Source organism: Varanus komodoensis, unplaced genomic scaffold, assembly GCF_004798865.1.
Source record: "Varanus komodoensis strain SLA01 unplaced genomic scaffold, ASM479886v1 scaffold169, whole genome shotgun sequence".
Lineage (NCBI taxonomy): Eukaryota > Metazoa > Chordata > Lepidosauria > Squamata > Varanidae > Varanus > Varanus komodoensis.
The window spans coordinates 77,904-100,096 of NW_025335502.1; the positions used below are offsets into that span (position 1 = coordinate 77,904).

Sequence of the window (22,193 nt, forward strand, 5' to 3'; positions counted from 1 at the left end):
GTGGCAAGCTGCTATTTCACCCCTGTTGCTCCATGGAATGTAGCCTGGAGGGAGGGGACTAGGGCTGGATAGAAGTCCCAAGAACAAGAAGTTTCTCCATTCTAAATTGTTTTGTTTGGAGTATGAGAAAAGAAGACATTCTGGATGTCAAAATGTGGGTTTTCAGAACAATAGGAGAAGCAAAGCACATTGCTGAGGCATGTCATTTTTCAGGAGATCAATGCTCTGTTTTGGGTGAGGTTATAGATGGGGAACAACACTATGCATGATGACTTCATCCTCTTGGGCTTCCTCATTGGACACCAAGCAGAGATTCTCCTGGCAGTGTTCCTCATTGCCATATACGCGTTGACAGTAGCTGGCAATGTGACCATCCTGTTCATCACCGCCACCAACAGCTGCCTCCACACGCCCATGTACTTCTTCCTTGGCAACCTCTCCGTACTGGACCTCGCGTTTCCAACCGTGACTGTCCCCAGGCTGCTAAGAAGCCTCCTTTCTGGAGTCAAGGCCATCTCCTTTGCTGGCTGCATGGCCCAGTCCTACTTCTACTTCTTGCTGGGCACGGTGGAGTACTTCCTCCTGACCTCCATGTCCTATGACCGGTACGTGGCCATATGCGACCCATTACACTATCCCATCATCATGAATGGCCGTTTCTGCGTCCAAGTGGTGCTGGCTTGCTGGATGGGTGGGTTTGTCTCTGTCCTCTACCCAGTCATCACCATCACCAGCTTCTCCTACTGCAAGTCCAATGTTATTGACCACTTCTTCTGTGACAGTGAACCTCTGATGAAGTTGTCCTGCACAGACCCAGGTTTGATCCAGATTGTCACCTTTGTGCTGTCCTCGATCGTTATCCTCTGCTCCTTGACCTTCACTCTCATTTCCTACGCTTACATCGTCTCTACCATATTGGTCATGCCCTCAGATACTGGGAGGAAGAAGGCCTTCAACACGTGCGCATCCCATCTGACTTTGATCCTAATGGCCACAAGTGTCTCCATCTTGCTGTATGTGATCCCGTCGAAGAAATCCTCAGGGGGAGCCCGCAGAGTCCCAGCCCTACTCAATAGCATAATCAACCCATTTCTGAGTCCCCTTGTATACACCTTGAGAAATGATTTGTTCCAAAGAATCTTGCGAGAGAGTTTGGTCAAGGTAAAGCAATGATGGCTCAGCGTCTGCAGAATACTACCTAAATTCTGGGGAAAAGGTGATTAGACTTTGATATTGCATTCTTTTATTTATGTATTCCTATCCTGCCCCATAGCTGAAGCTGTCTTGGCAGTCTACAGCAGCGCAAAAAAGGAAGCAACAAAACGCAATACAAACAGATGAACAAAACTGTGTTCAAATTAATGTAAAATAACTCAAACCCAGACAGTAAAAAAGACCTTGCAAAGGAAAAAGAATCACGTAAATAATGCCTCAGGCTCCTGGATAACCAAGTAGCTCTTTAGAGGCCTCCACATGAAGGACTGTCTTGAGCTGGCAGATTAAAAATGACCTCCCTCGCAGGTTGCAGCAGGACAGATGTCCTTAAGATGGTGGTCACCACAGAGAAGAGTAGTTGGGCATGGAGAGATTCTGGGCATTTTCAGTCTTCACTCAGCATAACCTGACAAGCTTTATTTATTGTTTATTTATTTAAAAATTTCTATGCCGCCCCATTCGCCGAAGCCTCGGGGCGGCTTAAAAAACAACAGTTAAAATATAAAACACTAAAAATATAAAACACATTAACATTATAAAATAAGTCGCCCTGGCCGAAGAATTAAGCAAATAATATTAACAATTAAAATGACGTTTGAATAAAAAGGTCTTTGCCTGGCACCGAAAAACAAATAACGACGGCGCCAAGCGGACCTCTCTGGGGAGTGCATTCCATAGATTGGGCGCCACTGCTGAGAAAGCCCTCCTCTGGGTACTTAGCCTCCTAATTTCCTTCACGGAGGGTTCCTGGAGAAGGGCCTCTCCCGCAGATCTCAAGGGGCGGGCGGGCGTATATGGATGTAAGCGCTCCTTCAGGTAACCAGGACCCAAGCCGTTTAGGGCTTTATAGGTCATCACCAACACCTTGAATTGGGCCTGGACTTCAATGGGAAGCCAGTGAAGCTGACGAAGGACTGGAGTCATGTGAACATAACGCCCAGTCCCCGTCAGCAGCCTGGCAGCTCTATTTTGAACCAATTGAAGTATCCGGACCGTCTTCAAGGGTAGCCCCATGTAGAGCGCGTTACAGAAGTCAAGGCAGGAAGTCACCAAAGCATGTGTCACTGTCGCCAGACAGTCGTACTCCAGGTAGGGGCGCAGCTGATGGATCAGCGAAAGGTGAAGGAAAGCGCTCCTCGCCACTGCTGTCACCTGAGCTTCCAATGAAAGCTCTGGGTTGAGGAGCACTCCCAAGCTGTGGACCTTGTCCCTAAGAGGGAGTGCAACCCCATTCAGGACAAGGTTCAATTCACCCTCTCTGAAGCCCGATCCGCCAACCAACAGGACCTCCGTCTTGTCTGGACTGAACTTCAGTTTATTGGCCCTCATCCAGTCCATTATCTCGGCCAGGCACCAGTTCAGCACAGCCACTGCCTCACCTGGATTGGTGGAAAATGAGAGGTAGAGCTGGGTATCATCAGCATACTGATGATTCCGCAGCCCACACCTCCTGATGACCTCCCCCAGAGGTTTCATGTAGATGTTAAACAGCAAAGGGGACAAAATGGACCCCTGCGGTACTCCATGGCATAGCTGCCATGGCGCAGAGCCATAGTCCCCCAGCACCACCTTCTGGAATCGGTTATTGAGGTAGGAGCGGAACCACTGCAAAGCAGTGCCTCCAACCCCCAATCCCGCAAGCCTATCCAGAAGGATACCATGGTCGATGGTATCGAAAGCCACTGAGAGGTCCAGAAGAACGAACAGGGACGCACTCCCCCTGTCCTTCTCCCTGCACAGGTCATCGTACAGGGCAACCAAGGCAGATTCAGTACCATACCCGGGTCTGAAGCCGGACTGAAATGGGTCCAGATAATCCATTTCATCCAAGAGAGCTTGGAGTTGTCCCTCCATCACCCGCTCCAACACCTTGCCCAGAAATGGGAGGTTGGCCACTGGTCTATAATTAGTGGCCATCTCTGGATCCAGTGATGCCTTCTTCAGGACCGGTCAGACTACCACATCCTTTAAAGGGGCAGGTACCCGACCCTCCCTCAGAGAGGCGTTAACCACTTCCAAGATCCAGATCCCAGTCCCGTGCTTGGAATTATTTATTAACCAAGACGGGCAAGGGTCCAATAGGCAAGTGGTGGGACATACTCGTCCAAGCACCTTGTCCACATCATCAGGTCGCAAAATTCATCCATTAATTTTGGACCAGACGGCACATTGGTATCTCCCCAGAAACCTCTGAATCACTAGTGGTATCCAGCTCATGATGAATCTGAGCGATTTTCTCCCTGAAATGCTTGGCAAAGTCGTTGCAGTGGGCCTTCGAGGGAGGAACCAGATCTTTCTTAGGACCTGGATGAACCAGGCCTTGCACCACTCAAAAAAGCTCCGCTGGACGGCATTTTGAGGAGGCAATGGAAACGGAAAAGAAATTCTTTTTCGCCGCCCTCACCACCACAGCATAGGCCCGATAATGGGCTCTCAAGTGTGTTTGGTCAGATTCATCCCGTGATTTCCTCCACCTACGCTCTAGCCATCTCCCAGCCTGCTTCATCGCCCACAATTCAGGTGTATACAAGGGGGACGAGTGGGCTCTGCCTGGCAGGAAAGGTGGGAAAAATGTGGGATAGGCATCTAATAATTAAACAAGTATAAATAGAATGAATAAAGATTGGCCCACAATCTTTGCTCAGCACCAACACTTTTTTCTTTTCAGCGCCAGGTGAAAAACTTTTTATTTTCCTATTATTTTAATGTTTAATCGGTTTTAAGGAGGTTTTATGTGATTGAATTACTGGATCCTGTGCCATTTATTTGACATTTTATTTGTTACTTGTTGTGAACCGTTCCAAGATGCCAACAGAGGGACGATCTATAAAAGTTTTAAATAAATACACAAAATAAAAATCTGGCAATCTTTATTGCCCATCTTTCTCTACCCCTCTGAACCAGGAGTGAATGTGGGAACCATCGTTCATAGGTACTGATGTACCCAAGGATGTGACACAAGAGATATCGGTTTTTTTCTTGGAAGAGTGTGCTAAGGATGTGAGCACAGCTTTCCTGAAGGGGAGACCGTGTGCTGTGCATTGGATGACAATGTTCATACAACCCTAAGTAAAGGACTACGAATCTTGCATCCATGTGGCTGACATTTTGGAATTCAAGCACACCTGAGATTCATTTTCTACCCTACCCATAATTTCCCTCCATGGCTTCTCACCTTGAATGTTTCCTATTCTCAATCTTTTGATGTTTCCCACATTTTATATTATTTGATTATTTGATTGATACCACAACTTTCTACCAAAAAATAGTCCTCAGGCACAATTAAGAGAGATTGAACAAATGACCAATGATAAATATATGGATTTGTTGATGTTTATAATACCTTTATCTTTTTGGCATTTATATATCGTTATTTGTTTTTCGGTGCCAGGCTAAGACCTTTTTATTTAAAACTTATTTTAATTGTTAAATTATTTGTATTTATAGGATTTTAAATTTTTAGCTAAGATGCACCGGAGGTTTTTAAATAATTTTTTTAATGTTATATTGTTATTTATTTATGTATTTTGTTTCTGTTGTGAGCTGCCCCGAGGCTTCGTTGTGATGGGGGTGGCATAAAATGTTTTAAATAAATGAATGAATGAATAAAATATTGATTATGACTTCCAGACTAATTTGAAACTGAACCATATATTCTATTATTGTGTTTCCTCACATGCACCTAGGAATACTTCATAATTGATGCTCATTCCATGCTACTGGAAGACTGCCATGCCCCCCAAACAATGTCAGTATATTTGGTTTTTAGAAACCATGATGAGAATCAATGGCCTGTTCTATGGTTTCCATGCATCATCTTGGTTTGTCCAGCTGTCCAAAGCCAACACTGTGGATTTGATGCTCCCAGTATGCAACTATCCCAGAGTTTCCTGGAAAATGCAGCAACTGCAGCCTTCAGTGTGGGCATGGTGGCTGATGGGATATGGGCCAACAGTGGGAGGTCTGAACAAGGAGGGTGGAACCCATGCTGGTGTAGAAACCACTTGGTCATCTGATGGACACATCCAGCCAAACACACACACACCATGGAAGCCATGCCAGGTTGCTTGGCATGTCTAAACCCAGCCAGTCATTCAGTAAGTACCATTTGAGTAAACACAGGGATGTCTTCCTCTTAATTAGTTAATATCTGGTATTCCTGTTTATGCTGGTATCAGTTGAATTCCCAGTCAAGATGAAACCTTGCACTATCTAAATGTGGCTCCCAAGGCCTCCTGAACCTGTTTGTTCCTCAAACAGTATATGAAGGGGATCGGAAGAGGGAAAGAATGGTGTTGAGAACAGCTACTGCCTTGCTGAAGTCTAACTCACTGGTGTCCCTTGGTTTGATGTACATGAAACGCAGCTGTTGTAAGTGATTCAGACCACAGTGATGTGGGCAGAGCAGGTAGAAAAGGCCCGCCGCCTCCCTGTGCTTGATGGGATGCATGAGATGGTGGAAATAATTTTGATGTATGACACAATGATTATAGTCAAGGTCCCAAGTAGAGAGAGTGTAGCAAGGAGGAAATGTGTGCTATAAGCTGGTGAGATGAATTTGCTACGCAAAATGAGCCTCTTTCATTGGGAAAGTGACCAATAGGCTGCTCCTTGGGGAAGGAGCTCTGAGGTCTCATGTGAATTTTTCGAACTGAAAAGCTAGTTGTGCTCAATGATTGGGGACATCAGAATGTCTCACAACACTGAGAGGTTGCTTCCATGTTCACCTCTGGTGTAGGAAGACTGGGAAATGTGTGTAGTAAAATTTCTAGAGATTGCTGGTTTGTGGAAGACGTCAACACTCATTTTGAAGGCACGGAGGTAAAAAAGTTGCAATCTCTGGAAGTAAGTTTTGGCAGAGGAACCTTGTCTGTGACCCTGGTGAAGGTCATCTCCATCAAGTGTGGAAAAGGGACTTCTTGCTCATCCAGGTCAGCAGTGAGTATCTTGTTGAGAGTTGATGTTTACATGGTGAACGGAGATGATTTTGATGATTCTGTTTTGGGGTGATGGATCCCAAATACTTTTTCATTGTAACATTAGGTATAAATGGCATCCCTCAGTCTATCTTATTCTTTTTGCAACCAATATATGCAACAGAAGTTGCACAAGCAAAACACAATCACATACATATAGGTCATGGTTCATGATCTGTTCATTAATTTAGTATTAGTAGTGTTATTAATATTATTATATTGCAATAATTGTAATATTGCACTAAAAATAAAGTATCAAAGGCTGTGAACCCTGAACAGGGCAAGGGCAAGTGTGCATGGGAAAAGCCCGCAGGATGGGTGTTTTAGGAAAAGATGTAGGGACTACAAATCAGGTAGCTCCAACCCAGGTTATTTCTCTTTTCTGAATGGCTTAATTTGAAAAAAAAAGCTTCAAAACTTTTAATATTATTTAAATTCTGGAAATCACATTGCAGTTCAGAATAATTCTCTGAATATTTCATCAATGTGAGATTATTTTTATCTCAACACTAAATGCACTTCTTGTTTTGTCCAAGAAGTGCACCTTTCAGTGAAATTAATTGCATTTCCTGGTTGTTGCTGATTTTGGGCCAAACCAGTCTTTCCCAACCTTGTGTCTGCAGCTGTAGTTGGACTACAAGTCTCCATATGCCAAGCCTTCAGTGAGAGGTTCTGGAATTACTAGTCTTCTGTTTCCATTGGAGTAAGAACAGTAGGTGTTTACTGGCATTTTGTAGTGCTATTTATTTCTATTTCCAAATTTACAGATGCCACAGAGGTGGAAGCTCACAGATGAATGCTCCAGAAATCCACTGTCCCAGCAGATCTTCTGGTGATGGAGATGGAGACCTGAACCCTGACTATGCTTTGAGAGGATGTATTCAGTTCCTTCTTCCATGACTTGATCATCTGGATTGCCTTCCTCTGACCTCACAGCAATACATTAGGTTGACATAGTGGCAGACTTTGGAAGGTGCATTTCTGAACCCAATCAAAAACACAGCTGTAATGATTCCTTTTATTTTCACTTTGCTTTCCGGAGTGCCTCAAAGATGCAGAATATCACCATGGTAAGGGAATTCATACTTCTAGGCTTCACTCATGACTTCAGGCTTGCCATCTTGCTTTTCCTGCTGCTGTCCATCACCTATATTTTGACCCTCATGGGGAACACCATGATTATTGTAATCACGTTGATGAATCACCAACTGCATACACCCATGTATTTCTTCCTGAGACACTTCGCCATCTTGGAGGTTGGGTTTACCACCACTGTTATTCCTAAAGCTTTGGCCAACATAGCGCTTGGCCACAAGACTATCTCCTTACAAGGTTGTTTCACACAATCTTTTCTGTACTTTGTGCTTGGAACCATGGAGTTTATTCTGCTGGCAGTCATGTCCATGGATAGATATTTGGCCATCTGTAACCCTCTGCATTACCCAGCCATAATGACTGATAGAACCTGCTCGTGGTTGGTGCTTTGCTCTTGGGTTGGGGGTTTACTTTTAATTATGGGCCCCTCAGCTATATTATTTCACATGCCATTCTGTGGCCCAAACACCATCAACCATTTTTTTTGTGACAGTGGACCGTTGATCAAACTTGTGTGTGTTGACACAAGTCTGCTAGAATTCATTGATCTCCTCACTGCTACTCTTTCTCTCTTTGGGTCTTTAGCCATAAATATTGTCTCCTATGCCAATATTATTTCTACCATCTTTCATATCCCGTCAACCACAGGGCGGCAGAAGGCTTTCTCCACTTGTGTTTCTCATATCACTGTGGTCTCCATCACTTATGGGAGTTGCATTTTTATGTACATCAAACCGAGCGGTGCTGGCAAGATAGACCTCAGCAAGGCAGCAGCTGTTCTTAACACTGTCGTATCTCCTTTGTTGAATCCATTCATATACTGCCTGCGGAACAAGCAGGTCCAAGGTGCCTTGAGAGATACATTTAGAATGTGCACTGTTGTTTTTAAGAATCCACCATGACAGAGGCAATTTCCAAGGTGAGCCTGAAATACCAATTGTGGAATGAGCCATTTTCGATTGCCATCTCAGACTAGGTATTTCTTTCAAGCGCTGGGTGTGACTAACAAAACTGAAACACAAAACTGCTTCGTAAAAGAAATAAAATCTAACTCAACTTTGGCATGGAATCAATAAGCACCAATTGGTAGCAGTTATAGAAAACAAGTTTCCAAATTTTTGCAGATTCAATGAAATGAGTGGGAGTGAAGATATGTATTAATAATTTGCTTTCTCTTGACTGTGATGGGACTCTTCAAATCTGGATCAAGCCCCATCAAATAGCATTGAATAACCTAGCAGAATCTTTCCCTTAGCATGGTCTCTAAGATGGTCAGATTCGGTGTGCTGATTCACATATTGGTATGGCCAGTTCCTTGGAGATTTTTCAGCATGAACAGGAGTGAGATCATGAAGGCTGAAAGTATGAGATGAGATGTCAGAAGCAAAGATGCTTTATCACAATGCGAGCCCCTAACTCTGTGAAACAAGCTGGTTGCTTCAAAGCAGGGATGGACATGTTCCTCCAAGCTCCAAGTGGCACAGAAAACATCATCCACTTCATTGCTCATCAATGAGCAACGAATTGGGTGATATTTGGCTCAAGATGAAGTTTGGCTTATCTCCCATCCAACCCACAGAGATTTCTGAGTCCTCTCCAAACTCAGCAAGCCTTCATTTGCCTTGCAACAATTCTTCCAACACCCTTCTGATGTCCTTTCTCCCTTAGCTTGATGCTGCTCCAACACTGGCTGGTGACAGGGAGATGGAACACAGAATCATCCCCATCTGTACTCCTGCCATTCGTGTGCTGCTAGGTTGTGGTTGTACTTTGGAGATTAAAGAGCTTTTGACTAAGAATGGTCTGTTGTTTGAAAGTCCAAAGGGGGAAACCTGGCTTCTGACAATGCCACTGCTTACTTTCTCACTGGCTGTCATGAGGCCATAACTTAAGTCTCTAATTAACTCACACAACAGTCGGCAATAAAACTAAAGACTTTTATTGCTATTTACTACAAGATTTACGATGCAACAGATAAGCTCTGGCAATGAGCTCCTCGCAGCTCAGTTGCCCCCTCCTTTCTGAACTAAGAGGAAGACAGTCACGTGGATCTTAATCTCCTCTTACATCTTTCTATCTGTGGGTGGGACAAACTTCTCTCCTGCCATCCCAATTGGTCTAACTTATGCAATCTTCTCTGGAGCTGGGCATTCTGTAAATTTCCTGTTACGTCCTCCTGTTCTCCAGGACTCTGCCCAGCAGCTTCAGAGTCAGGAGCCGGGGGGGGCAACTTGTTCAAACACCTCAGAGTCTAGAGGAAGGGAAGCTGCACCCTGCTCCAACAACTCAGAGCTAGGTTGTGGGGAGGCTACTCACTTGGAAGCCTCAGAGTCGGGCTGCAGAGGGGCCATTTGGGCCCTGGGCACCAAGTATAAATCTCCTTGTTCCAATGCCTGACCCTCACTGTGACCCTCTCACGTGCCAATGCCTCTGTCAAACTGTAAGGCATGACACTGGCTTGCTGCCTGCAAGGAAAAATAGAGGTAACCATGATGTGAGGGAAGATGAGGAGCAAGATCGGCTCATGCCAATGAGACTGATTTTCTTTGGGAAGCATGTTGTTGAATGTTTCATGCCCGTGAACTCTCAAAAACTTGGTGCCAACACTGTAGTCTTTGAAGCCTTACACCTTCTCCTTCTCCTTCCCCCTCCTCCTGCTCCCTAGATTAATAGACTAATTAGTAGATTAATATTAGATTAGTAGATTCATATTGACTTTCACCTTTGTTATCAATATCATTTTCATTTGGCTGTCCTGGAAATTATCTAATCTGGGAAGTCATGAGAAATGTTTCACTAAGGTGCAGGATGTAGGGCTGTAGGAGCAAGTAATTTCACTCCAATGTTTGGGTCAGGGTTTACCCAGTAACATAGAAACAGAGAGAGTCAGAAGGGTCTCCCGGGCCATCTAGTCTGACCCCAGCCCTGAGTTTATAATGTGTTTGGTGCACTTGGGCTGAGATGAAACTGGATGGATGGATGGATGGTTGAATGTACTGTCCTTCTACCATTTGTGGACTTGCTACAGTTCTCAGGCTGGTCTTGGAAGGCAATCTGAGCTGAGAACATCCTTGAGTGGCAATGAGCTTTGAGATAGACTTGGGATGACTGTAGCAAGATTGTGTTTTGCTGATTCATACATCCTGAGCAAGACAAGCTGGGAAATTGGAGTGGGGCAATGCTCTGTGATTGGGGTTTGGGGACTAATCCCTGCAGAACCTTGGAAGGTTCCAATAGCTAGATCACAGTGTTCTGCAGACTAGACATTCTGCAGCCCTGGTACATATTTTGCTGAAGCGTAACAGGCAAGTTCCAGGAGCATTATCCATGGAAGTAGCATCTCAATACTGTTTGCATTTGTAAGAACCAGAAACTACTTCCTTACAAACCATTGGTTTATTGCATTTATTTAAAGCATCTTTATGGCATCTTTCTGAAACTAACCAAAGTGTTATTCCAAGAATTGAAACAAAGAGGATATCCAAAGAAACGCATCAGAAATGCTGAAAGGTCAAAGACATGATAACACTTCCAAAAGTCATGCTAAATGGATGTGTCAGGATCCACTCCCCGAATGCAGAGGGAAAAGGGAGCATCCACCGCTCCCAAGACAATGTGCTACAGAGTCTGGGTGTGCCACAAGGTGGAGCACTTTCAAGTGTGCCCAAGCAAATGGGGCATCTTCAGAAGGACCTCTCTTGCTCTTAATCACTGAGCAGGTTCCTATCAAGACATGATGTCCTCCAAGAGCCAGGCTGCAATCCGGAGTGGTCTTGTGATCCCTAGGCAGCATCTAGAGGTCCACAAGCGTTTGGAAAGTGACTTTGGAGGGACTCCATGCTTGGGGCACCCTCCATCTCCCCCTTTACAGCTGGTATGGAAAGAACTGCTTCTCCAACCTCAGAGCAGTGGTTGAAGGGGTCTTCTGGGGGGCGGGGAGAAGGGAGGGGAGGAGACCAGCATTGCCAAGATATGAGGCATCCAGGTGGTCCTTCTACCTCGCCCCTCCACCATTCCTCCATTGTGCCACAGTTAGAGCACCATTTAGCTCCTTTGTTGGCATGAGTGTGAAGACTGCCTTCACTTCTGCACTTCTCCTGCCCTGCATAGGATGCTCATAAGCCTAGACTTCATAACCTCCTGAATCTGGGGGCTAGGACAGCCTTATTGGATTTCAGTTTTAGAAGCAGCAGCTGAGCTCCAGTCTGGAAAACCACTGGAAACCAGCACAGATATTTCAGTATTGGGTCAGTGATCCTGTGGACACAATGCCAGGTACTCAAAGCTCCTGCATTCCTGTTTTCATATACATAAGCTGTAGGACAGTCACACAATGTCCATTCAGAAGAACATAAGGACATAAGAAAGGCTGTGCTGGATTAGGCCAAAGGTACATATGGTGTTCTGTACATACAGTAGTAAACCAGCTGCTCACAGGATCCATCAAGCAGGATGGGTGCAAGACCTCCTCCTGCCCAAGTTCCTCAGCAACTGGGGAATGCAGGAATGGCACCCTTGGTGAAGGAGGCAACCCATAGCCCACAAGGCTAGTAGCCACTGAGAGCCTCCTCCCCCATTAAACTGTCCAATCCCATTTTGAAGTGGTCATCACCTACTCCCATGGTAGCAAATTCCACAGTTTAATAATACTCTGTGTGAAGATGGTCTTCCCTTGATCTGTTCTAACTTCCTACCAATCATCTTCATGGGATGACACCAGGTTCAAGTATTATGGGACAGGGTGAAAAGTACCCCAGTTTTTGTAGCTGCTCCTCACAGGAGAGATGCTCCAGCCCCCTGATCATTTTTGTTGCCCTTCTCTGTGCATTTTTAGCTATCCATGAAGCTGACTCTCAGCCCCAAAGTAGGCTCACCCCCATGGAGACTGAGGACTGCTTCTAGGAAATGGAAAAACACACGGGCATCACCAGTGCATCTTCTTCCAGGCCTTTTAAAAAGGTGAACATGATGAGCACCTGAAATTTGACCAGTGAGTTGGCTATTTATGCAATTCTGCCATTTCACTCTTTGGCCAAACTTGAGATAAAATTGAAAGCCTTTCCATATCAAACACCACACCTGGGTGCTCCTACCCCAACACATTTCTTCATTTCAGTGGTATAATCAGGCAGCACTAGCATTTCATTCCAGTTTGTAAATCATGCAAACATGTCCAGGTCACACTTCTGAATGCACAAGAATGTGGAATTTCTTCTTTTGCAATGTTTTGAGGTTGTGTTTCTTTTTGAAAGTGTACAATTGTACAAATATTCTCTTGTGCAAGCACACATTTGTCTTTTAGTTTTTTGGGGGTAAAGTATGCATTTGGAGCATGCACTTGGGAAAGGGCACTGTTTGTTTTAAAAAATGTACACTGATCCTGTTTGTTTGCTTAAATCCCAAAGCTTTACCAGTGAACCTAGATGTCCCCTGGCATAGATTTTTGTGGAAGAAAAAGCTTCTTGAGCTCAAAGACCTTGAATATAGGTAACTGAAGAAAAAAAAACCATGGAAATGAAATCCACAAATTTCAAAGAATTATGGTAAAGAGTCTGGGTGATAAAAGGATGTAGAGCAAAAATAGGCAATGACTTGGAAGCAAGAACTACATGACCAGAACTGAGCAAAACACTCAGTTCTTCACCTGCAGCGATTCTCACTATGGATGCTCTTGACAAAACAAAGTAGACCCATTCAAACCAATGGGACACATCAATCATGAGTAACTGAAGTACTCTTGATTTTAGAAAGTCTCCAGGGATTAGGAAATCAACCCTGACTGCTCTTTAGAAGGCCAGATCCTGAAGATGAAGCTCAAATACTTTGGCCACCTAATGAGAAGGAATAACTTATTGGAGAAGACCTTGATGCTGGGAACAATTGACGGCAAAAGGAGAAGGGGTCAAAGGAGGATGAGGTGGCTAGATGGAGTTACTGGAGCAGTGGGTGTGAGCTTGAATGGACTCTGAGGGATGGTGGAGGACAGGAGAGTCTGAAGGAATGTTCTCCATGGGGTCGTGATAGGTTGGGCACAACTTTGTGACTAACAACAACAACTCCAGGGGTTGGCAATATATTTTTAGCCATGGGCACACTGGGCGATTTGAGAGACTGTCCAAGGTACTACAACAAAATGGTTTCCCTGGAGGACAAAGGACAAGTCACCTGCCCAGAAAGTCTGAGTGAAAGCCAGACATGGATTTGTAACCATGCATGTTGAACAACAGTTCATTCCACAGTTCCCAGCAGCAAGAGAAACTTCTGAAACAATCCCAGCTTGTAGGAAGAAAATGTGATAGGGCATCTTGGTGGGTGCCAGGAAAAAAATTTGGGAGTTTATTGGGGCCCACGTGTTGCTTGCCCCTGGTCTGCTCTGAACATGACCAGGAGGCAACAGGAACCAATAATTTGAGAAGTTTCACTTCTGAGGGTGCTCTAAAAAGCTTGCTCCAAAGGTAATGCTTAATTTGCATCTCAGTGTTGATGATGGGGCCATTTCTATTCATTCTGATTTCTTAAACAGTCCGTCACATCATTGAATGCAGCTTTCAGGGCATCCTGAACCTGCTTGTTTCTCAGGCAGTATATGAATGGATTTAGAAGTGGGGCCACTACTGTGTTAAGAATAGATACCCGCTTTCTGGAGCTTAACTCCATGGCATAGCTTGGTTTGATGTACATGAAGATGCAGCTTCCATATGTGAGAGAGACCACAGTGATTTGAGAGATACAGGTGGAGAAGGCCTTCTGCCTCCCTTCTGTGGATGGGATGCACATGATGGTGGAAATGATATTGGCATAGGACACAAGGTTTACGGTCAAGGTTCCAAGGAGGGAAAGAGTAGCAAGAAGAAAAACCATGAATTCCAGGAGACTGGTGTCCATGCACGACCGTTTGATCAGAGATCCAATGTCACAGAAGAAATGATCCATGGCACGTGGGCCACAAAATGGCAACCCAAGCAATGCTATTGCTGGACCCAGAATTAGCAAGAACCCTGCCATCCAAGAGCAAAGCACCAGTAGTGAGCAGGTGGGACCAGTCATGATGGAGGTGTAATGGAGAGGGTTGCAAATGGCCACGTATCTATCAATGGACATGATAGCCAACAATAGGAATTCTGTCAATCCCAGGGATAGGTACAGATACACCTGAAGGAAGCATCCAGGTAAAGAGATGGTTCCATCACCGCTGAACATGTTGGTCAGTGCTTTGGGAATGATGGTCATGGTGAATCCGATCTCCAGTATGGCAAAGTGTCGAAGGAAGAAATACATCGGGGTGCAGAGCTGGTGATTCACCAGTGTGATCGTGATAATCACTGCATTCCCAGTGATGGTCAGGAGGTATGTACTGGCCAGTAGGGATGCGAGCAGGACTTCAAGTTGACGGTTGCTGGTAAAACCCAAGAGCAGGAATTCACTCACTGTGGTTCTATTCATCATTTCTGGCAAAGTGAAGGCAAAAGAAGAAACTGAAAGGTTTTCTTCGCATGGGCAATTTCAAATAAAGTTAAGCCATGAATGTTGAAATTCCACAGCAATTAAATCAATGTGATCTTTGCTATCTTGCTCGGCTTGCTTAAGTCAAGTGTGATAAAGCCCAATTTTTTGTCTCCAGTGACAACAAGTCCGATACTGCAGTCCAATGTCAGATCAGGTTTTCCACCTCTCAGTCAGACTCACAATGGTGGCAGCTATGAATTGTGAGCCTGAGTTTGGCTTTTGTTGAGCACTGTGCAAGTCCAACTACTTCCCGTCAGAAACTTCACCAGTCTTATTCATGTTATTTTGGCATCTCTCAAAATTCCTCATTGGAAGAGGAAATTCCACATTAATTTCTGTTTGGATTTCAGCAAAATCCAGCAAGAAACGAGGGATGTTTTCACTCCACCCAGTGAGAAATTTTACTGGGTTTTTCCAAACTCCTTTGGCTTCACTAAAAAGTTTCTCTATTGCTTTGCCTCTGATGAAACTCCATTTTTTGAAAATCCCCTTTGGATTACTTTGGATTCCCTTTGTCTACTTTATGGCCATCATCAGCCATTTGTCAAAATTTCCAGCCTGTGTTTGTCTAGATATTCACATTGCATATATGAACATCTAGACAAGTTTAATAATACATTTAACACATTTAATAATAGTATCTGCAATAATACTAATAATAATAACAACAGTAATAATAACAGATTTATATCCCAGCATTTTCCCTTCTGCAAAGAAATCCATGCTTTAGATATGGCCCTTCTTTTTAATTTATTCTTACAATAATCCTGCAACGTAGGCAAGACTTAAGAGCCCATGACTGGGCCAAAGTCACCCCGTGAGCTTCATGACCACATGAGGACTAGAACCTTGGTTTTCAGAGAGTTAGTCACTGTGGCATATTAGCCAAACACTTCTGTTCATGTAAGCCTTCTTCCAAGCATCCAGTGCCCTTCCAGAGTTTTTCCAGAGCTTTCAGAAGGGACAGAGGGGGATTCCCACACTACGCTAATTGTGCTTCAGCAGCAAAAACAACAATAAAAAGGGGGAGTTGCCACCAAATTCAGATCTTGTGGCCATCAGAAAGGGATAATTTAGAACAGGGGTTCCCAAGCTGGGGTGCCTGCACCCCCAGCGGGTGTGAGATGGCATTTCAGGGGGTGTGAAAAAAAGGAAGGGCATTATTCACCAAAAATTAACCCACTAACAAAATTATTTATTATTCATGTCACTTTCCTGGTCTTCTGCAACATTATTATGATTTCTATACAATCATAGAAGAGTTGGAAGGGTCTATAGGGGCATTGAGTCCAGCTCCCTGCTCAGTGAAGGGCTCCAAGTTCAAACATCCCTGACAGATGGCTGTCTAGCTGCCTCTTTCCTGGAAAGGGAGAAGAAACTCCTAGGAAATCCAGGACAGGGCTGGCAAGGTTAAAGAATTAGTTGTTGCGAAGCCCATTTTTCCAGCTATCTGGAAAAAAAATCCATCCGTCCATCCACCCACCCCTCCATCTCATTTCTGCATCACCCAACAGTCAAAGAACTCTGGACTCAGCATGGAAACCAAAACCACAAAATACAGTATGGTAAAATGTAACAGAGACACTTTTAAGGGACTGAAAGCAAAGTTTAAAAGAATAGAGTAAAATAAATCAACTGTGCTAAGACCTAAAACCACAACAACACATTTAAACATAAAACAAGTATTAGACACTATGGAGTAGTTAAAATGTCTTCAACAGATGTCAAAAAGCCGTTCCAAGGGAGCCTCTCCACAGTTTATAACTAGGGTGCCAGCACTAAGCAGGTCTTGTCTTTAGTAGAGAACAACTTCAGCTCCTTTATGTGTGGGGGTCTGGAAAAGGGCATCTGATGGTCTAACATATAGGGCATGTATATATGGTTATGACCCCTTTGGCCACCTACCTCCAAATCCCTTAAAGCTCTATGTTCAGGATTCAATTTATTTTCTTAGTTTTCTGATCGTGCCTTCTAAGGTTTGTGGAACTCAGACATAGTCCATAGATTTAGTCAGTTTATTTCCTTAAGTTCATTCCCTAGGAAGTTAATTACCGGACTGATAACACCTAAGAGGCAAATTCTGGTACCTCGAAGCATAAACTTTTTGTTTTCCTTGTTTAGTGAGCTGGTACTATTGCTTTGGTTAATGAAGTTAATGAGGACAGCTGAATGTTGGGAATTAATCAGCTGCTTAAAAAAGAAAGAAAAAAACACTGAGGAAAATTCTCCCAGTAAGTTTCCTGCAATCTTTTTACATAATCTTCCTTCTTAAAAAGTTGGTTTGAAACATATGGCAAAGGTTACAAGTAAATGCATCGGCAGATTTCCTAACTTATACCTCAAAATGAAGAAATCACCTCTTATTTTAATCCAGCTTTCTAGCATTTTTATGTTCTCTCTATCTTTTGGGTGGAAATATTCTCTTTTCCTGGGCTCCAAGATCACTGCAGACAGTGACTGAAGCCAAGAAATTAAAAGACGCTTGCTCCTTGGGAGGAAAGCTATGGCAAATCTAGACAGCATGCTAAAAAGCAGAGACATTACCCTGCCAACAAAAGTGTGTATAGTTAGGGCGATGGTTTTCCCAGTTGCAATGTATGGCTGTGAAATTTGGACCATAAGGAAGGCTGAGTGGTGAAGAATTGAGGCCTTCGAATTGTGGTGCTGGAGGAGACTCCTGCGAGTCCCTTGGACTGCAAGTCGATCAAACCGGTCAGTCCTAGAGGAGATCAACCCTGGCTGCTCTTTGGAAGGCCAAATACTGAAGATGAAACTGAAATACTCTGACCACCTAATGAGAAGGAAGGACTCCCTGGAGAAGAGCCTAATGGTGGGAACAATAGATGGCAAAAGAAGGGGACAGCAGAGGATGAGGTGGCTGGATGGAGTCACTGAAGCAGTTGGTGTGAGCTTAAGTGGACTCCGGGGGATGGTGGAGGACAGGAAGGTCTGGAGGAGTGTTGTCTATGCGGTCTCGATGGGTTGGACATAACTTCTCAACTAGCAAGCAAATTCTCTTTAAAATTGTCAGCCTCCCAGAGAACTTCAGCTATGGGCAGTATAGAAATGAAATAAAATGAAACTCTGCTGGCCATGTTTCATAAACATTTGGACAACTGTAAAATAACTTTTACTGTAGTTTTTTCCAGGACTCCTGCCAACACCAACACATGACTGTTTCTTTATTTAACTTGCCATTGCAGTACCCACATTTCTTTCTCTTTGGTTTCTTTCACTGATACCAAGCAGCTAAATCTGGTGGGTGATTAATTTAATTTGTTTTGTTTCCAAAGTGCTTTGGCAAATGCAGAAGTGACGGACAAGAAGGAGAGGGCCCCCCCAATTATTTTACGACGCATTGTCTGGGGTTAGGCTGCTGTTGCCATTGTTGCAGTGGTGTTACCGCTGGAGAGCGAATGAAAGTCAAATTGATTTGTCTCTTGTTTGCTCAAGAGACCTGTGGAAGGGTTGGGGGATGTCCAGTGTTCAGTAACAAGCCTGACATGAAAAACAGAGAGTATCAGCCAGAAGCCAGGGAAATGATAAAACTGTGGCTGAGGTGAAGGCCAAGTTTCATAGGTGTCTTCTGTCTTTTCATGATTGCAAGTCAAGAAATATTTGGGGAAGGCTTATCAGAGCAATCAACAGTACGGAGTGCCCTTCTACATAGATCCAGCAGAGGGAGCCATATCACCAATGTTGCTTCCTGGGGAGATTAAAATGATACACAAAGGACTCTAGTTTGGAGCAGTTGGTTGTACAACCTAAGGAAAATCTTCCCCAGGTATCTGTATATAAGCTTCACCTGGCTGATAGTTGATTAGACAGAGCAGGATCAGTCACAGGATCAGTCACAGTAAGACCAAAGGACGCAGGAAATGCATTTCTCTCCTGGTTCCTGACGATGTCTTTGGAAAAATACCCCCATATTTCATGATGGATTTTCTTTAAACGTAGATATATTTTATGCTTCTTCTAAAAACAGACTCAAATACAACTTGTAATGTAAAATGATTGTGAAAAATTTAAAGAAAGAATTGTAAAGGAATGTAAAAAATGTAAAGGAACATGAAAAATGTAAGACCATCTTGATTCTTTACAAGGTGTAGAGGTAAGGCGACATTCCCGTAAAGTGTGACATGTGTCTCCATGTTTGGGAACACATTGTGACAAATACCTTGTTTTGCAGATGGAGTGAAGGCTACGGGGCAGGGTTAGGTCATGACATTTCTAAAACACTGGGTTTAAAATGCTGTTTGTGCAGGGAAAATGCAGGGAACTGAGGGAAATGTTGTGTGTAACAGTTCTGTGGGTATAAAAATGCTGAATTTAAGTTGTCTTATATATTTGCTTGAAGATGGAAATTTAACTATGTTCCTCTGGTTTTAAAATATTGGTTCAAAAACAATGCTCTAAGGATGGTCATCGATCCTTATTGTCAAAATACGGTTCCATAACGCATGTTTGAGTACAATCCTATGTCTTTCCAATGTGGCCAGGAAGGCACCGGAATATTCATATTGGCAGCTGAAGGACCTGCAATTTGGAGCTGGTTCTCAGGAAGCCAAGCCCTGACCCGCATGCCATCGCAGTGGGCGTGGAAGGCACACTTCCAGCTGCATCTCCAAAGTCTGCAAAGGGAGTGTTCTGTGGGGAAGGGAAGATGCTGAGGTGGACTTAGTACCAACATCCTTCTTTTCCCTTCCTGAAGTTTTACCTATTGACATGACAATCTGGATAAAAATTGGGATGAAAACCATGGCAGTGGAGGAGATCATAAGCAATGCATCAACTTTGGGGCCTAGAAGGCAGGTAGGTTTGGGGACTTACATGCATCAAGAACAGGAGCAATATGACTTCACCCCTAAAAACAAAACATGTGGCGAATGCTGGTAGATTTGTGAATGTTTTGATACAATCGGTTTGTATATCCTTGTATATCCTTTCCATTGCAAAAATCATGATTTGGAAGAATCATGACACTTGGCAATCTATTTTGATGATCCCAATGACAGGAGAGAAGGAGATGCAGTCGGTATGATACAATCCTGAGAAAGGTATGTGGGGAATGCCAAATCGGTTGGATTTCTTGTGGATTCAAATGAGGGAGAGGATACATTTTTATATCAGCTTCTGCTCTTGGAAGAGGTCATGAATTGGCGAGCGGTTTTAGCTAAATTTATTCTGAACTGTGTATTTTTGTTCCTTCCAGATTATTCAGCCGTCTCAAATTGGCCATGGGATTGAGGAACCCAAATAACACAGAGCAGGTGACAGAGTTCATCTTAATGGGCTTCCAGCTCCCCAGGCCCTTGGAGCTCCTGCTTTTCGTGGTGTTCCTTGCTGTTTTCCTCCTCACACTAGCTGGGAATGTCACCATCATTGCACTGGTGTGCCTCAACCAGCACCTCCATACCCCCATGTACCTCTTCCTGGGCAACTTCTCCCTCGTGGAGACCTTGTTCGTCCTGTCCATCACACCCAAGATGCTGGTGAACCTGCTCTCCTCGGACAAAGCCATCTCCATCTTGGGCTGCATCACCCAGTGCTACTTCTACTTCTCCCTCGGTGCTTGCGAGAGCAGCCTCATCGCTGTCATGGCCTTCGACCGCTATGTGGCCATCTGCTACCCACTCCGCGATGCTGTCATCATGAACAGACAGCGCTGCAGCACCTTGATGCTGGGCTGCTGGGTCGGCGGGTTCCTTGCTCTCTTTGGCCCGATGCCTTTCCTGCTCCGCCTGCCCTTCTGTGGCTCAAATCGCATCGACCATTTCTTCTGTGACTATGCCCCAATCATCAAGCTTTCCTGCAGCCAGAATGTGCTCTCCCTCCTGGTGGTTGAGACCATCCTCTCCTCGGTGCTGCTGCTCAGCTCCTTGACCGTCAACGGTGTCTCTTACCTCTACATCATTGCAACCATCTTGCGCATGCGTTCCAGCAAGGGCCGGCAGAAGACCTTCTCCACCTGCGCTTCCCACATCACTGTGGCCTCCGTCTTCTTCGCCAGTTCCATCTTCATGTATTCACTGCCCAGCAAGGGATGCTCTCAAGAAGTCCAGAAGGCAGTTGCTATCCTCACAGCAGTGGTGACCCCATTACTAAACCCATTCATTTATACTCTGAGGAATGGAAAGGTCAAGGATGTCTTAAAGAATTGTCTAAAGAAGTGGGCTTGGTTCCAGTGAAAAAGGTGGTCGAATCTGGAGCTACCTGCACCTTGAAACTTGGATCCTTGTGGTTAGGAGTACCCAGGTTTATGGAGAGCAGGTTAAGGAATGCAGAAAAGTTCTTGTGCTTCTCTGTTGGAAGGTCATCTTTATGCATGCCTGAGTCATTTCATTTCATCCCACTGGAACTTTACCCCTATATTAGGGATGGGATGTGCCCCAGGGCAGGGTTAGGGTTAGAAAAACGAGGTGTCCTGGCATGGTTTTGATGGTTGGAATGTGTTCAGAATGGGCAGAAATGATGAGCAGTGCAGAAAAAGCTACTCAAGGACGACTTTTTCAAAATCGCATTATTTTCAAAGGAACTTTACCCCTATATTAGGGTTAGGGGTGTGCCCCAAGATAGGGTTGGGGTTAGAAAAACGAGGTGTCCTGGCATGGTTTTGATGGATGGAATGTGTTTAGACTTGGCAGAAATGATGAGCTGTGCAGAAAAATCTACTCAGGGAAGGCTTTTTCAAGATCGCCCCTTTCAATGGTATTTTATCTTTATATTAGGGTTATGGGAGTGCACCAGGGCAGGGTTAGGCCAGTGGTGGGGAACCTATGGCACGCAGGCCCACAGTGGGCATGCAGAGCCCTCCCTGTTGGCATGTGAACCAACTCGCCCCAGCATCGCCCCAGCAGCCGAGCATCGGATAACAGTGCACATAGGGGCCATGCGCATGCTCAGAAAGGAGTATCAGTGCCAGACGATGACGTCATGAGCCGTGACTCATTAGCTGTAAACCATCTGAGCTTTCGCATGGCCAGTCAGTGTGCTGCCAAGGAAATATATGTGTGTGTGTGTGTGTGTGGTTGGACTGGCTGCGAGTTGTTTTTTCTAAACTAAAACCTCAGTTTTCAGGGTTTATTGCAGTGTTGGCACTTTGCGATAAATAAGTGGGTTTTGGGTTACAGTTTGGGCACTCGGTCTCTAAAAGGTTCGCCATCACTGGATTAGGGCATGGTTGACTGAGCGAAAGCAGAGGGTAACCATTAGTGGGGAATCATCAGGTGGGGGCCAGTGACAGGCAAGGTCCCCCAGGGCTCTATACTGGGACCAATCCTGTTTAATCTTTTCATCAATGACATGGAAGAAGGGGTGAACAATCGGCTGATCACACAGTCTGCTAACTCTCAGTGGTCACAACTGAGGAGCATGTACTCCAGATCCAGAAGGATCTGGACA

The 22,193-nt window shown here is 44.5% G+C and overlaps 4 protein-coding genes across 4 annotated transcripts; 3 read left to right on the forward strand and 1 right to left on the reverse strand.

The window, feature by feature from the left end:
- Positions 1-246: 246 nt before the first annotated feature.
- Positions 247-1,173, forward strand: LOC123021487 (olfactory receptor 6J1-like). Its single transcript, XM_044426219.1, has one exon. It carries the CDS (start codon positions 247-249, stop codon positions 1,171-1,173), a length of 927 nt encoding a protein of 308 aa, XP_044282154.1.
- Positions 1,174-7,243: 6,070 nt separating this feature from the next.
- Positions 7,244-8,188, forward strand: LOC123021490 (olfactory receptor 49-like). The gene has a single exon (XM_044426222.1). The coding sequence runs from the start codon at positions 7,244-7,246 to the stop codon at positions 8,186-8,188; it is 945 nt and encodes a 314-aa protein (XP_044282157.1).
- Positions 8,189-9,038: 850 nt separating this feature from the next.
- Positions 9,039-14,735, reverse strand: LOC123021491 (olfactory receptor 6C74-like). Its single transcript, XM_044426223.1, has 2 exons — positions 13,833-14,735; positions 9,039-9,089 (listed from the first exon to the last, which is right to left on the reverse strand). Exons 1-2 carry the CDS (start codon positions 14,730-14,732, stop codon positions 9,039-9,041), a joined length of 951 nt encoding a protein of 316 aa, XP_044282158.1. The 5' UTR covers positions 14,733-14,735.
- A 5,294-nt stretch (positions 14,736-20,029) lies between these two features.
- LOC123021492 (olfactory receptor 6M1-like) lies at positions 20,030-20,980 on the forward strand. The gene has a single exon (XM_044426224.1). It carries the CDS (start codon positions 20,030-20,032, stop codon positions 20,978-20,980), a length of 951 nt encoding a protein of 316 aa, XP_044282159.1.
- Positions 20,981-22,193: the final 1,213 nt, after the last annotated feature.

Coding starts and splice junctions, on each gene's coding strand:
- LOC123021491 (XM_044426223.1), bottom strand. CDS start 14,732: ATGATGAATAGAACCACAGTGAGTGAATTCCTGCTCTTGGGTTTTACC. Junction 9,090..13,832: donor AGGTTCAGGATGCCCTGAAA/GCTGCATTCAAT, acceptor TTCAAACAACAG/ACCATTCTTAGTCAAAAGCT.
- LOC123021492 (XM_044426224.1), top strand. CDS start 20,030: ATGGGATTGAGGAACCCAAATAACACAGAGCAGGTGACAGAGTTCATC.
- LOC123021490 (XM_044426222.1), top strand. CDS start 7,244: ATGCAGAATATCACCATGGTAAGGGAATTCATACTTCTAGGCTTCACT.
- LOC123021487 (XM_044426219.1), top strand. CDS start 247: ATGGGGAACAACACTATGCATGATGACTTCATCCTCTTGGGCTTCCTC.